General features: G+C 45.1%; 1 protein-coding gene across 1 annotated transcript in view; it reads right to left on the minus strand.

The window, feature by feature from the left end:
- Nucleotides 1–1,459: 1,459 nt before the first annotated feature.
- Nucleotides 1,460–16,201, minus strand: part of MTUS2 (microtubule associated scaffold protein 2) — a 545,841-nt gene continuing 531,099 nt past the window's right edge. Inside the window, exons 15-18 of the mRNA XM_075065972.1 lie at nt 15,741–15,839; nt 13,809–13,928; nt 12,194–12,291; nt 1,460–5,637 (exon numbers count right to left, since the gene is read on the minus strand). Of these exons, the coding sequence (XP_074922073.1) occupies nt 5,430–5,637; nt 12,194–12,291; nt 13,809–13,928; nt 15,741–15,839 (525 nt within the window). The 3' untranslated portion in view covers nt 1,460–5,429. The remainder of the gene's footprint in view (nt 5,638–12,193; nt 12,292–13,808; nt 13,929–15,740; nt 15,840–16,201) is intronic.

Below are 16,201 nucleotides of genomic sequence, written 5' to 3' on the forward strand. Positions count from 1 at the left end.
ACACTGATCATTTCACTTGCTCAGCACTTACAAACTAAATGAAAACTAAAGTAGAATGCTAGTCATAAACCAGTCATGAATTTGGTGCTAAAGAGATGTGCTATGACTAGAAGCAATCTGACTACTCTTGCCAGTTTCCCCTTGCTATGTCCTAGAACTGGACTGAACCAAAACCTGGCTTCTGAACCTACCACCAACATGTGGACAGAACCTAATTTCAGATGCCAGCCCTGTGGCTTAGTCACATTAATGAAAGCGGGACCTAGTGAACTATAGAAGTGAAGGTAATTCTGGTTTAGCTACTGGACTGTTTGAGTTTGCAGTGGAGGTGGAGGAAAAGCGGAATTTATTTTATCCTTCCATAGTTAAAGGCTTTTCCATTATAAAATGTGGCTTTACAGAGGTTTATAGTACAGCCATAATTATGTGCATTGAATTAAAAACTTAGGCCAAAATGTTCAACCCTGGATGCCTAAAGTTAGTAAAACCCACATTTAAGTTAAACTGATTAGCAGAACTGCTGAGCATCCACAAAGCCCACTGAAGTTCAGGTGTGTATTTTGGTTCCTTTACTGTAAAATTGTTATTTCATTTTCTATTGGACGGCTTCCAGTATAAAAATAAAATCACTTTTAGTAGCTTAATAGCTGTCTTTATGGATAGTTGCTGTGGAGGAAAAGTATACACTCTGTAGCCCTTTGAGAGATGCAGAAACTAATGATTAGTGGGTACAGGGCTGAATAAATCAAAGAATGGTTTGGCAGCTTTTACTTTGTAGTCTCACAGTGTGGGTTAATGAGAAGAGCAAGCGGAGGAATCAATAGGGTTCCTCCATAATTAAGTCTCAGGAGCACTTGCCTTGTAAAAGATAATCCCTCTCCACACAATCCTTATTCAGCCCTCACTAGCCAGTAGGGTTTATTTTAAGTGGAACATTTACTGTTCAGGTACTGAGGCACAATGCATGAACAGCCCCATACTACCCAACGTCAAGAGCATGCACTGACAGGGTGAGAACTCCAGCTACAATCACAATGCTTTGCTAGCCTGCTGCTGTTTTGCTATAATTTAATAACATTTGTTTTGAAAGTGAATTCCCACATTGTTACTGTCTAGGCCACATTATGCACCATAGTTATGTGCTTGAAAATCCTGCTATTTACATTGGCTGCAAAATCTAGATAAATTCACCCAATAACCTGTAATCCTCCCCAAGTGTCTTCTGCAGACCTGCACTCACAGCATCAGGAAATGCTGCTGTAACAGGGTGAAATTCATCTCTCCTGAAAAAAGCCTGTGTTGCGGTGTTAGAGGCGATGCATTTTACCAACCCAGCCCACAGGCAATCTGTGGATCTGTAGCAGTGCCCCATTGTGGCTGCTACTTAAACTCAAGGACTAAAATAGGGTTGTTAGGATCACTGAATCCATGTAGTCAGATATCTCTAGGCACCCCCATTTTCACTGTGCATAATGACCTCCTATACAGCAGGACTGTCCTTGTTCCTTCTTCACCCAATAGCTCCTCCATGGTCTTACATGAGTTTACAGGGCTCTGAGCTGCTGCTTCTTTGCACTGGTGTAAATTTCCTCCCTAACATATTTGCTCTTTTCTTGTGGCTTGGTGTAGAGGACAGGCCCCCACTGACTTCTCGTTTGAATAGATAGTGATGAGTTATCAAAATCCTGTTGCGTCTGCTTTTTAAATCCTATCCAGATGCCAGTACATTTCCTGTCATTTCAACCAATACCCTAACAATGGTAGATGAAAGATCAGCCAAGTCAGCCACAAATGTGCTGGTGCCTGAAGTTCAGCCAGTAAACAAACCTAGGTCCCAAAAACAAAATCTTTTCCTCAACCTACAGACCTGGGTACTAGCTTCCTAGTGCACCTATGAGTCTCACTGAAATTTTAGTGGGAAATGTGGTACACAAGGAAAACAGGTTTGGCTCGCACTGCATTCACTTCAATGCCATTCTTGCACCAGACAGTTACATCTCCCTTACCAACCCTTCATGCCAGCAGATGTTAGCGTTTGTAAGTGGAAGTGTGGCCAGAGAAAGAGGAGGGTGCTAGGTCAGGAAACAAGATTATATGACAGAGTGGCAGTGTTCTCCACTGCCATTTAAGAAAGCTCGGTTTATGGCTAATACTGGAGGGAGCTATGCTTACTACTGATCAGGGAACGGCTCACTGTGGTATACTGCTGCTGAGGGCTGGTCTACACTACACAGTTAAGTCAACATAAGGCAGCTTATGTCAACCTAATAAGGTCAGTGTCTACACTACAGCCTTCCTTCCACTGATGTAAGTGCCCTACTACACCAACATAATAACTTCACCCCCACAAGAGGTGTAAGGCTCATGTTGGTGTAATTAGGGTGACAGACACTGCATCCCTTACATCTACTGTGGGTTCTCCTGTCAATTTTACCGCAGGAGCCTTGAAATTGACAAGAAAGCTGAGCAGCTAGAGCCAAGTTCTCCCCGCTCGGCTGGGTGGCTGGACCCTGCTCTTGACTGACAGCCGGGTCCAGAAGCTGGGGTGGGAGGCTTCAGACCCTGCTCGCAGCCACGGAGAAGCGCCAAGGGGCCCCCCCCTCCTGACCACTCCCTGCCAGGAGTTAGGCAGCCTTGTCAGTTTCATGGCTGAGCTGTGAAACTGACAAGGCTGTCCAGCTCTGGCAGGAAGCAGGCGGGGAGAGGGGAAGCCCCAGGCAGCTCCTCTCGCTCCCGCAGGGAACCAAGAAGAGAAGCCCCGGGTGGCTTCCCCCTACAGGGAATGGGGAAGAGAAGCCCTGGACAGCCAACTGTAGTCACATGAATGGAAGCATCAGCATCCAGTATCAAACACCAGGAAGTGACTATTATAAGACAGAGAGAATGGAAATGACACCATATTGTTGACGTTGGGGTCGCCAGCAGCCCAGTCTACCCACCACTAAAGTCCCAACTCCCAGTTCATTGCTAGGAGCATCCATTGCATGTGCGCTTAGCTGACAAAAGGATGAGTAAAGCACCGTAAACAGAGAAATGATGACGGAAAACAGACTGGCTCAGCCAGCTCAGATCAGGACAGTATAACGTTTCAGTGAGTCGCACATGGGATAATTTAGATTAACATCATGGTAACAACTCGTACTGTAACAGAACACATTGCCCTAGACTGGAACATAACAATGACGTCGGTATTGCAGAGTACCTGTGCATTTAGCAAGTGCAGTATGAAAGAGACTAAAATGACAGTGATTGTGGTTTTTATTCTTTAACAACTCTCCTACTTTCAGGGTGTACTTGCTGAACACATACAATCTAGTAATGTATTTCAACAGTGTTAGTCAAATATGGCCTGGTCTAGTCTAATAAGATGTTCAATGTACTCAGTAGCATAATATCATGCAAGACTGCTATAAAAATAAATTTCTCTAAAAAAAAAAAAATTAAACTAATTTTTTACATCTTGGGATGGGCCAAAGCCACTTAAATTGAAGCTGGCTGTACCTAAGCTGCAGCTTGAGCATTCTGAATACATCACAGGAAAGCTGAAGCGTATTTCAAGTGCAAACAACGTGCATGTTTGCTGGAGTAAATGCCTTCCTGCCTACTTCCATGCGAGTCATTATCTGTATACACGCCTTGTGACAACAACTCTTTCTAATTGCTTCATGACCCTGGAATATTTTCTGCCCATATTTACATCCTGGCTGTAACTTGGTCAGATCCTGGAGCACACAGTGCGCTCTGTGAATAGGCAGGAAAATGTGCTGGGTCTTTGCCACAAATTGAAAACAGAAGCATCACATCATTTAAAAAAAACATTTTGCTTTTGTGTGGGTGACTCACATGCCTAACCTGCCGCTGTGCTACATCAAATGCTTGCACAGTCTAATCCAAACAAATCTGATGCAAATGCTGGAACCCCCCATTTAGAGAACATCGAAGACAACAGGACCTCGCCTGGCTTTGTGCAGTTCCCTACCTGGACCCAGGAGCCAGATCAAATACTGTTAACCCCTTCTCAGTCTAACTGCTGGTGGAGGTGCTGTGCCCCGGGAAACCAGCATGCTCACTCAGTATGGTTTGACATTCCAGCTGGTCTAGATAGGCACAGCACAGAAAGCTGCCGCTGCAACACCTGCATGGTTAACAGATGCAGCAAAGGGGGGCGTTAATATAACAGGGAAACGTAAGATTATTTGCATTTTGTCTGGAAGGCGGAGGTTTAAGGTAGTTTGGCCTCAAAATATATGGGTATATATGGTGAGGGACAAAATTCTGGCCTCAGTTAGAGCCATACGGCCCCCACAGATCTTCCCTGGGGTTCTCCTGGCCATTAACAAGGGCGAACGTTAGCCTAGTATGTGCAGGATCCCCTGTACCCTGAGGCAAACTGGATCTAAATTCCACTAGGGGGTTAACACTTTGGGCCAAATGTCAAGGTCACAGCAAATATTGTTTTTAATTCTTTCTAGGACTTGCAATAAAATAATGTGGGAGTGGATTTGTTATCGATTCTGAGTGCTTCCAGAAGTGTTCAGTTAAAAAAAAAAGGCTAGTTAGAATTTGAGAGAGTAAAATGGAGTCACTCTAGCAAATAAACTGTATGGAACATGCTAACACCCTCCGAGTTTTGGTCTCTATCCTACATCCACTCATAACAGTGATGCTAATAATAATTGAAATTTGGAGCCTGGAATGAGTGACCTTATCTGGCATTGAGTATGAAGGTGATTGTTTTGAAGGCAGAATCTCAGTGTCGCTGGTGTTCACGTTATACAGTGGTACCACTTGGTGGTAGTTTGGAAGGCGCTTCTATTTCTAAGTAACTTTCTTCTATTTTGGGTAGAAATATTCCTGGGAGGCTTGACAGAAATGCATTTCATTTAGCTATATATTTAGGCACAAGTTACAAAACTGCTGACCATCATGAAAATATATCAGCACTTAGTTGTGTATCTAATAATATAAAAAAATGCAATTCAGAACATCTTCAACTCCATATATGTTGTATGTGTCAATATATACACCTATATAGGTACAATACATATATATATATAAACACACATACATACATAGATATTCAAAACGTGAGCTGTTTGTAACTAACCTGAACCACTGCAGCAAAGGTTCACTTTGATGACCCGTTAGTAGTAGTATTTTCTTTCCTTCACCTCTAACCATGGCAAAATGTTTACACCTCAGACTACACTGGTTATACTACTCTAAGCCATCAGTGCGCCCGTACCAGGAGCTTCTCTACTGGCATGCTAATAGCACACTGCCTAGCTTACACATATGCAGCTACAGAGCATGCTTGCAGTACCCAACTCTGGGTGTCTATGGTTGTTAATACTTTCTTGGATGATCACATTCAGCGGATTGGAAAAATGTGTAAAAGCCCAGTTAACGTCTGCAGCCGCGTGCAGCAGTCATCTGGGCACTGTGCTGACTTTTGCGGGAGTAGGAGGCCCCGATGAACAGCGATAAATAGGCGCAGGAGACAGTTTAACGGGGCTCATGGGCTCCGCTGTCTGGAGCTTCCAAAGCAGCTCTTCATTAGTCCTGCTTAACCTCTTCTTTTCCTTGGTTTCTTTCTCCACATATTCTTGTAGATTAGCATTTTCCTCAGATAACTGCCTGCAGAGGGAAATAATGCACCAGTTAATAATAATAACTGCCTGCAGAGGGAAATAATGCACCAGGCTAAACAGTGCTGGACTGTCATTAAAGCAAATATGACAGCTGCTGAGGCCACTACCCCACACAGCTGCTAACGTCACCCCCTGTGACAGTTTTACACCAGAGCCAGGCTGGCATAGCAGTGGTTTGCTCCCGATGAAGCTGAGCAGAGTATTTCAGGTAATACACCTGCACAGTGTTTCCATCACATGATGCTGAGTCAGAGCACAGTGACCTAACACAACCTGACAACTTGAAAGAAAATTCCTGGCACTGTCTTCTAGTTACTGTCAGTTACACACCATGTGTACTGCATGTGAGCGTGAGGGCAAACACTCTTGAGTTTGTTATGAAGCAAATCAGTTATTCTGAATACTTTAGAAGTGTGTACTTTCCTCCATATAACACAAAAACTAATACATTTTCAAGGAATCACAGAAACAGGGACAGGACTGGATGACTCAGGGGTACATTATGGGACATGGAGCCTTTCAAGGCTTTGTCCCCGGGGTCTGGATTAGGTCCAGGTTGGGAGTGACTCAAAGTTGTTGCCATCCGATGGGTGTCTGGAGAGCCACATGAAACAACGGATAAAATTAGTCTGATTCCTAGTGGACAGGTGTCCATACAGCAAAACAAAACACTCCCTCTAATTACTATTGGCTCTTCTTGGTATCCTTGATGGCAATTGCAGCATATGCAGCCAGGATGAAAAGATCATGAAGAGTAAACTGATGCTCCCTTCAGGCCAGGCTTAAACCATGTTGGTGGGGCACTGGGTACTGGGATGTAACATGCCATCTCTTCTGTGGCTAAATAGGACATTTTCAGTCTCTAGAGTGGCCAAGCTAACACTGATAATGTGCACAATGGGCCACTTAGCTCAATGTCATGGATGTCACAGGCCAGGGAAGGCTGAGCCTCCCGAAACAGCCAGGCATGGCCCTGCCCATGATCTGCCCCAAGGCCCTTCCTGCTTCCCGCTCTCCCTCTGTGGCCAGGATTGGGGCTGGGGAGGGCCAGCCTACGGCAGGGGATTTGGGGTGCCTGCAGCTGGTGCTTGGGCTGCCCGGTGCAGGGGATGACCACCTGGCACTCCAGGGCTTGGGGTGCTCGGGCTGCCTGCCAGGCACTCAGGCTGGGGGCACTGGGGCCGGACGCTCGGGGGCTGAGGGTACTCGGGCCACCCACCAGACACTCCGGGGCTCAGGGCACTGGGGCTGCCCGCCAGGTGCTCTGGGTACTGTGGCCACGCCACCTGGCGATGGAGATGCTGGGGCCTCACTGCCCGGCACTGGGGGCACTGAGGCTGCACTGACTGGCACTCTGGGGCTAGGGGTGCTTGGGCGGTTGAAAGCTGGGGGAGGGCAGCCGGGGCCGCGGTGGGGGTCTCGAGGCTCTGGAAGGGGCGGGGCAGGACCAGGGGCTAGCCTCCCCCAACAGGTGGTTCACGCGCTGCCCATGCTCTATTCAGTTACACCAGGAATGAATTTGGCTTCATGTTTACAAAATCTACTAAATATAAAACTGAACGTTTTTGGAGAGATTTCTACCCAACTCTCTTCTAACTCTTCCATGTAAGCTCTGAGCTGGGAGAGGAGGGTGTTTCTAAGGAGACATAGCGAACTACCTATGAATTGGTTTAATACTAATGCCCATCACTGTAGTATTTGAGACCTGCCATGTAAAATCCATAGCAATAGTCAAGTTCTTAGGGGACTTCATGGAGTCTATGACACGTCTCCTTTTTCAGGGTCAGCACCCTGCTTGTGGGAGGAGGTTTGATTTGTCTTAAAAGACTGTATTACTTTCCTCTTTCCCTCCCCACACAGCAATGTGGGCCACAAAGCTTTTGTGCAAGCCCAGATAGGCCATCAACCAACCAGTATGTGCCTGCATGTTTTCTGAGAACAGTTTAGCAGGATGCTCATTGAGCACATTTAGGGGGTAACCCTACAGTTCTTACTCCCACGAATGATTCTCAAAGCCAGTGAAGGTAATAGGATTGCCCTCATAAGCAGAAATATGCACGCAGCAGCTGGAGAATCAGGCCCTCAGAACATATTAGCCTCTTTTACATGTAATACTGCTTGCCAGCAATACAGGGTGATATCCAGTGAACTTGGTAATCTGTCAGCCAACACACTCTCTTCTGTGACACTAATAAACACTGCAGCTAGCGGCGGGGAGAAGGGCTATGAGTTACATGCACAACCTACAGGTAATTTAGAGAGACATTGGGGTAGGAAAGTGCCTTCATAGTCAAGCACCCGTGAATAGGCTGTGCAATACAAACATGTCCTCAGAAGACAACCTGTTTTAGCATGCAGCTAGGGAAAAGAGCCCCCGCTTGTTACACTGCTTGTTTTAATCTCCCACATGCTGTGTCAGGATATCGCAGTTTATGCTGTGTCATCTGATGTCATGTATGTAACCAGACCCAAGGAGAAACAAGCTTCACATTGCACTGGAGATTGAGGCGGCTTTTCCCTCCTAGGTAGAATACAGTGCTCCTGCTGCCTGTGTGCTGGCAAACACTCCAGCAACCCTGCCACATGCGTGGACACGTTAGGCCAGCCTTACCTGTGTAATTTTATTCACACAATCATAGATTCCAAGGCCAGAAGGGTCCACTGTGACCATCAAGTCTGACCTCCTGCACGGCACAGGCCATAGAACCTCCCCAAAATAATTTCCAGTGCAGATCTTTGAGAAAAATAGCCAATCTTGATTTAAAAATAGCCAATGATGAAGAATCCACCAGGACCCTGGTAAATTGTTCCAGTGGTTAATTATTCTCACTGTTAACAATTTACACCTCATTTCCAGTCTGAAGAGCTCATTATTAAATATTTGTTCTCCATGCAGGTATTTATAGACTGTAATCAAGTCCTTCCTTTTGTTAGGCTAAATAGACTGATGAGCTCTTTGAGTCTATCACTATAAGGGATGGTTTCTAATCCTTCAATCATTCTCATGGATCTTCTCTGAACCTTCTCCAATTTATCACCTTCCTTCTTGACCTGTGTGCACTAGAACTGGATGCAGAATTCCAGCAGCAGTTGCACCAGTGCCAAATCCAGAGGTAAAATAACCTCTCCAGTCCTAGTCATGATTCCCCTGTTTATGCATCCCAGGATTGCCTTAGCTCTTTTGGCCACAGTATCACAGTGGGAGCTCACGTTCAGCTGATTATCCACCACAACCCAGAAATCCTTTCCAGAGTCACTGCTTTCCAGGACAAAGGCCCCCATTGTGTAAGTAGGACCTATGTTCTTTGTTCCTAACTGTATACATTTGGAGTTAGCCGTATTAAAATGCATATTGTGTGCTTGCACCCAGCTTACTGACTGATCCAGACTGTACTGAATCAGTGACCTGTCCTCTTCATTATTTACCACTTCCCCAATTTTTGTGTCATCTGCAAACTTCATCAGTGCTGATTTGAGGTTGATGGCTTATGAGCAGATGCAAAGTGATTGCACATTAATGATACACACGCTGCCTATGAAGACACATACCCCAACCAACTCTTTTCCATTTTTCAGGTAGGATTTGTCATGGGTGCTATGGAAAAGAGACCTGTTGTTATTCTTGTAGCATCTAGAGACCCCAACCGAGATCAGGACTCCGTCGTACTAGTCACTGTATCAGCAGAGAGCTCACAGTCTACAAAGCTAGGACAGAAACAGAGTGGGGGAAGGAAGGATTACTAGTCCCATTCTATAGATGGGAATCAAAGGCATAGAGAGGTTAAGTGATTTACCCAACACCACACAGGAGTCTATGGCAGAGCTGGGAACTGAACGTGGATCACCAGCAATTTAACCACAAAGCCATTCTTCACCCTTGGGAGCCCAGCCCTCCCCTCTGATTGCTAAATCCCCTGGAGTTCTTGAGAAGGAGGAGGAGGATGTAGAAAGGTTAGAATCAAATATTATCTCCTGTACGCTATCTACTGTACGCTGAAGATAAGGACCTAGGGGTTACAGTGGATGAGAAGCTGGATATGAGTCAACAGTGTGCTCTTGTTGCCAAGAAGGCTAACAGCATTTTGGGCTGTATAAGTAGGGGCACTGCCAGCAGATCAAAGGACATGATCATTCCCCTCTATTCAACACTGGTGAGGCCTCATCTGGAGTACTGTGTCCAGTTTTGGGCCCCATACAACAAGAAGGATATGGAAAAACTGGAAAGCGTCCAGCAGAGGGCAACAAAAATGATTAGGGGGCTGGAACACATGACTTATGAAGAGAGGCTGAGGGAACAGGGATTGTTTAGTCTGCAGAAGAGAAGAATGAGGGGGGATTCGACAGCTGCTTTCCACTACCTGAAAGAGGGTTCCAAAGAGGATGGATCTAGACTGTTCTCAGTGGTACCAGATGACAGAACAAGGAGTAATGGTCTCAAGTTGCAGTGGGGAAGGTTTAGGTTGGATATTAGGAAAAACATTTTTACTAGGAGGGTGGTGAAGCACTAGAATGGGTTACCTAGGGAGGTGGTGGCATCTTCTTCCTTAGAAGTTTTTAAGGTCAGGCTTGACAAAGCCCTGGCTAGGATGAGTTAGTTGAGGATTGGTCCTGCTTTGAGAAGGACGTTGGACTAGATGACCTCCTGAGGTCCCTTCCAGCCCTGATATTCTATGATTCTATGATACATTGATTCCCGCCTTCCACTGTGGGAGCCCCACACCACACCATCTGACTGGGCATCAGGAAACCCCACCCCTGCAGTTATGCAATACCCCTGTATATAGTTCTTTTCATGTCCCCATCTCAGTGTGGGGCTGCCTCTCTCCTTCCTAATGAGGCCAAGCAGCACGGGTCACTCATATTCTCTGCATCTGCCCAGAAGGCGGCAGAGGAAGAGGGAGCTTGGGTACTGCTCACTACTTGATCTTAGATCGCTCAGTGCATGAGCCCACCAACCTGCCTTAGCTGCTCCACTCCTGTACACTGCAGAACTGAGGGTTTGGCTTGTGTTACCCCCTTGAGTGGCAGATGGCTTTCTAGAGCTGGCCTAGTGCAGGGCTAAGCTATGTGCCTTTTAGAGGTTTACGCTGTGGACTGGACAGAGCCTTTGTTGAAGAAGGTAAGCAACATCATAGATTATTTTAAATGATTACACATTTCTGTGAATGAGAACAGTCCCTGCTGTTACACTAGCTGAGATAAAATGATATGGGCTATACTCCCATCTGTTGTTCAACCCGACCACCAACTGAGGGCATGAAGACATTTCACCTCATATATAACGGGATGAATTGTGGGAGTTTTATGTCTTCCTCTGAACCATCAGGCATTAACCACTGTTGGAGACAAATTACTGGATGTCATTCATTGCCTCTGTATAAAAATTCTGATATTAACCTCTCCCTATACCCATGTAACAATCCTGAAAAATGATTTGCTTTAAAGTTGACTTTCCACGGAGATCTAAGTTCAGGATCCTCAACATTCCCCACACTGAGAAATGTATATAAAAGAAACAAAACACAACACCTATTAGTGACTGTAGGAACCTATCTCCTATAGCCGTGGTTTTCAACCTTTTTTCATTTGTGGACCCCTAAAAATTTTCAAATAGAGGTGTGGACTCCTTTGGAAATCTTAGACAGTCTGCAGACCTGTAGGAGTCTGTGACCACAGGTTGAAAACCACAGTCCTAGATGAATGCTGATGGGGCATATTTGCTTTTAAATGTCAAGTTCAAGAAGCTTTGGTTCATATTAGGGGACTCCTGAAGTTAAGATCCATAAGGAAATCCATCCACTAAGGAGAAACACTCTTTAAATGTAGCAGCGTCCTTTCTGCAAATATTTGTAGAAAATAATTGTATCTAATTGACATTGAGTGTTAACCTCGACTGGAAATGGTCAAGATGTGATACCATTTATTTTGCCATAATGTCTACAAAAAACTTGACAGTGGTTAGGTTGTTGGTGTGCTCGGCCCTCAGCCTATCAGTATTGTCTCACTGTTTCCTTGCACTCCCCCGTCTCTCTGTAGCCATCTGTTGTCTGGTGTCTTACACTTAGATTGTAAGCTTTTTGGGGCAGAGATTGTCTTTTTGTTCTCTGTTTATACGGCGCCTAGCACAAAAGGTTCTAGTGCAATATAATATAATATAATATAATATAATATAATATAATATAATATAATATAAAAAATGCTAAAGCAGCCTTAGGTACAGTGAGGCCACGAGCATAGTTGGTATATTATGTTCAAACTAATAGCTCTCCCGCATCCACTAGCTGCTGACTAATAGTGCGGCGTTGACTCAGAACTCAGAGGCAATTGGGACTTTTGTTCTCAGTGATGAGGCTGGGAGCTTAATGTAACATGAGATGTAGCCAACCTCCTTTACGCTAAAATAAGCAGATGGGAATTAAAATAAGTTTCAAGGGGGGAAATATGCTTAGTTTTACTACTTCTGAAGCGGCTGTTAGCCATGGATAGTTGTAATTTTACTGTTTCCTGTAAAACTCAGATGGTTTACAAGGATCTGTACAAACCTTGTCACAACGGTATTTTGATCAATCCTGACTCTCATGTCTTCATTCTGCTGTTGCAGCACTTGAATTTTTTCTTCCAATATTGTATTTTTTTCAGCCTGCAACAAGAGAGGGCTTGTTGAGTTTGCAGCAATAGCAGCACTTAATGCAGGGAAATTTGGATTTTAATCCCTAGGAAGAAGCTCTACTTTCCTTATGGTAACAGCTAATAATCATTGTCAAAGGAAGGTAGATTATTCTGGCTGCAGATGTGATTTTAGGTTGTAAATGCCTTACCAGCATGTCACACTGGTATGGCACTGAAGTGAGCCAGTGGTGAGTTAGGTACAATGTTTTGAGTCACAGGGTGGTGATTCTCAACCTTTCCCACACTAGTGCCCCTTTTATCCATACTGGACCTTCTGCTCCCCCCACAGAACCTCCCTAACACGTGTCTGAGTTCTCCCTCCCAAAGGGCAGGGGAGTCATGATCCCCTGACATCTGCTGCGGTCACCCCCCTACATTTAGACCTCCTGTAACAGAGTTATATAAATCACATCCATAGTGGAAGTAGAATCCTACTGCCTGGCATGGTTGAGAAGTAGCACAATCAGAATGACTGGAGACCACCAAGGCCAGTGAATGTAACTTATCAGCTGTTTCCCCATTCTGCTCTAGCTTAAGGAAGCAGCATGTTACACGGTGCTGTTAAGAAGTCTCAGCTGTGAAGAGCTATTTCACTCTATATCCGTTCACACCAGCAGTTGGACAGTTCAACAAAGTAATCAACTGGGTTCCCAAACTTCCCCATAAACAGAAACAAAGCTTGCTAAGTGCTGTGCTAAAGCAGCCAGCCCGGCTGCCCCACTGTGGCAATGGCTCATCCTGTCACTGCGGTAGAAGCCTACTGTAGTTCACACAGGCCAAGTCTCACAAAATGGCTCCACTTTACAATGAAAACGTAACTCCTGGTTAACTGAAAAGTTCATACCTGGGGAGACCAAAACACAAAGAGAGGGAGAATGGAGTGGCTTGGAAGTACTGTTATCTGTATGGTGGGGAGCTCGCAGGTGACCCTAACCTGGGATTTCTGGTCGCCCCTTGCTAATTTACACTACTGAGGCAAGACTTCACACCGATTACTGAATTAAGGAGCCACAAGGCATAAGTGTCTCATTCTTCCACTCATATTGCTCCCGCCTTGTTGGCTGCCCCTACTCCTGACTCCGGAGGCAGGGGACAGCTGGTGCCCCATACTTAGTTATAGGGATGCAGGTATTACATCGGCCCCCCTCCTCCACTGTCTCCTCCCCTACCTAACCTCCCCTGCAGGCGGAGCAGATTTCAAAGTGAAAACCAGAGAGACCAACACGGGGAGCCATGGAGAGGTTTTGTGAGATGTCATGGGGGAGGAAGGAGGCCGGTGGGGAAGTAGATAAAAAGAAGCACTCCCTTCCCACTCTCCATTTCCAAATGAAAAACTGGGACACTTCACAGGAGACGACAGGGGGCAGAAAACAGTATTTAGCCCTCTGGGATCCCTTCATTGTGTTTTTCCAGTCCCGGCCTCCTCCACTCCAATTTAGCTCCTAGCTTCCTAGCTTCCTGTTTTGTAAGGGGAAAATGATAACTGACCAGCTTTTCCAGTTCCATGATCCTCTTTTCCTGTTGATGAATTAGCTGATTCTTCATTTCCAAAACCTGCTTTAGGCTATACATATCTTCTTCTAAGTGCTGATATGGAGCTAGTGCAACCTAGGAAAAGAAGGATGACAGTGAAATCTAAGTCTTCCAACCGTAATCACGTAGTTAGCCGCTTGGTAAAATGTTCCCAAGCACCCAACTGATTTAGAGCCTAGCTCCCATGAAAGTCAAGGGGATGCAGACTCCAAAATCACGGGCTGTTTTGAAAATGTTACCCACTATCACCATTCAATCATTTTAGCTGTATACCTAATTTCATAAGAGAGACAAGATGGGGGAGGTACTTGCAGTAGGTGAAAGAGGTCCGAATGTTGCTCAGCACCCACAACCCGACCCACTGCTAAATCTCATAATATATAGAATTGTTTCTGTCTGTGAGGAGCTTTACTCTTTCTGGAGAAGAGCACAAGTGTGAAATAGCAACAAAGTTTGGAGACTGGGGCTGGGTGTTTGCAGGTTAGAACAATAGCGGATCACTCTGTCTGTGATGTGTGTGGCAAAACAGGTAAACTAGTCATAAAGATTAAACTCCCAGAGGGGAGAAAGACAGTGAATCAGGACACAAAGATACTCCTCATTCCAGCTTAGTACTTCTGAAGTTAGGAGGCTAAGGTTCCATTTACCAAAGCAGTATTGGCCCACATTTTTTTCTCAGTTACACTGAACAGAATTCAGAGTAACACCCCGTCTAGACTACGCGCCGTATCGGCTCGTTAAAATCGATTGCTCGGGGATCGATATATCACGTCTGATCTGGACGGGATATATCGATCCCAGAGCGCGCTTAGATCGATTCCGGAACTCCACCAAAACAAACGGAGTTCCGGAATCGACATGGTGAGCCGTGCACATCGATCCCGTGCGGTGAAGACGGGTAAGTAAATTGATTTTAGATATTCGATTTCAGCTACGCTATTCTCGTAGCTGAAATTGCGTATCTAAAATCGATTTTCGCACATAGTGTAGACGTGGCCTAACACCAACAACTTCAGTTACTTTGGCTTTACGATGGTACAACTCACTCCACTGTCGCTGGTGTCACTACTCTGGATTTGCAGCAGTGTAACTCAGAACAGAATCTGGCCCTTTACACACATTTTGCTCTAAGAGGGCAAGTTCACCAGTATACCCCAGTTGTTTTGTGCTGCTCTGGTGGAAAGAAGCAGGCGCTGACCTCAGTCTAGCCCAGGGAAAGTTCCAATGCAGTAGAAAGGGGAGAGTTTTGAATTCTCAAAAGGTATGTGAGGCACAAGGTTAGAAAATGGTCTTCATTGGGTCCAATTTCCCATAGTGTCTGCTAATAATGGGCTTCATTTCGACCACCAGCTTTAGGGATTTTATCGCTTTGTTGTATTTTGAACAGGATGTTGATGGAATAAACTTCTCCTTTGATATCCCCAGGGCAGACAGTCCATTACAGGAAAAATGAGGATGGACAGCAAAGAATCCCAGCAGGGGGAGGAGGAGAGGCACATTCATAGGAAAAGATGTGAAGAGGAAGGAGAAACACCACAGAGGGGAGAAGAGAGAGAGGATTAGAGGGTACTAAAAAGTAACAGAGGGAGCCAGAGAAAAATCCCAAGAAACAGAACTGTAGAGGCAGGATGCAAGTGAGAAATAGACAAAATGAAGCAAAACCAGAAATGGATGGATAATGACCCAACAATTAGAGAGAGTGAGAGATCTTTGTATCCAGAGCCACACTTAGATTCCAACCCCCATTACAAAGCTCAGGATCCAGAGCTTTGGTTTGGGCCCATTTAAGTTGAGATTTCCTTTGCTAATAACCTATCAGTGCAAATGTGGGCATATTTACAAGCACGTCCTGCTGTTTTTAAAATGTATATTAAGATTGTCAGCTACCTCTAGTTGCTCTTCAGTGTTTTTCTTTAAAGCCTCTTCAAATCGCTTTGCCTTGTCCCTTAGAGAATGGCTCTGGAAGGTGAGGGTATCTACTTGATCCTGCAATTAATGACAAGTAAAAAACCATTAGGCTCTAATGATACTTTTATAGAAATCACTCAAACTCGCAGTGGAGATTTTGATAACTTGGTAAGTAACGGAATCAGGATATCACGTGGCAAACCCGAGATTAATTATGTGGTTAGCTTAAATTGGCCATCAACTGCAGCTTCTAAACCTGCATCAAGCTAAGACATTCCAGCTCTTTTGGCTGTGTGAGACCCAGGGTATGTCTACACTGCACGATTATTTCGAAGTAGCTTAAACCAATATTACAAAACAGATCTAATAAAATCGGTTTAGCGCGTCCACAGTGGGATCACGAAATCGATTGTTTGCGTCCATGGTCCAAAGCTACCATC

Source organism: Chelonoidis abingdonii, chromosome 1 (assembly GCF_003597395.2).
Source record: "Chelonoidis abingdonii isolate Lonesome George chromosome 1, CheloAbing_2.0, whole genome shotgun sequence".
In the NCBI taxonomy this organism is placed as follows: domain Eukaryota; kingdom Metazoa; phylum Chordata; order Testudines; family Testudinidae; genus Chelonoidis; species Chelonoidis abingdonii.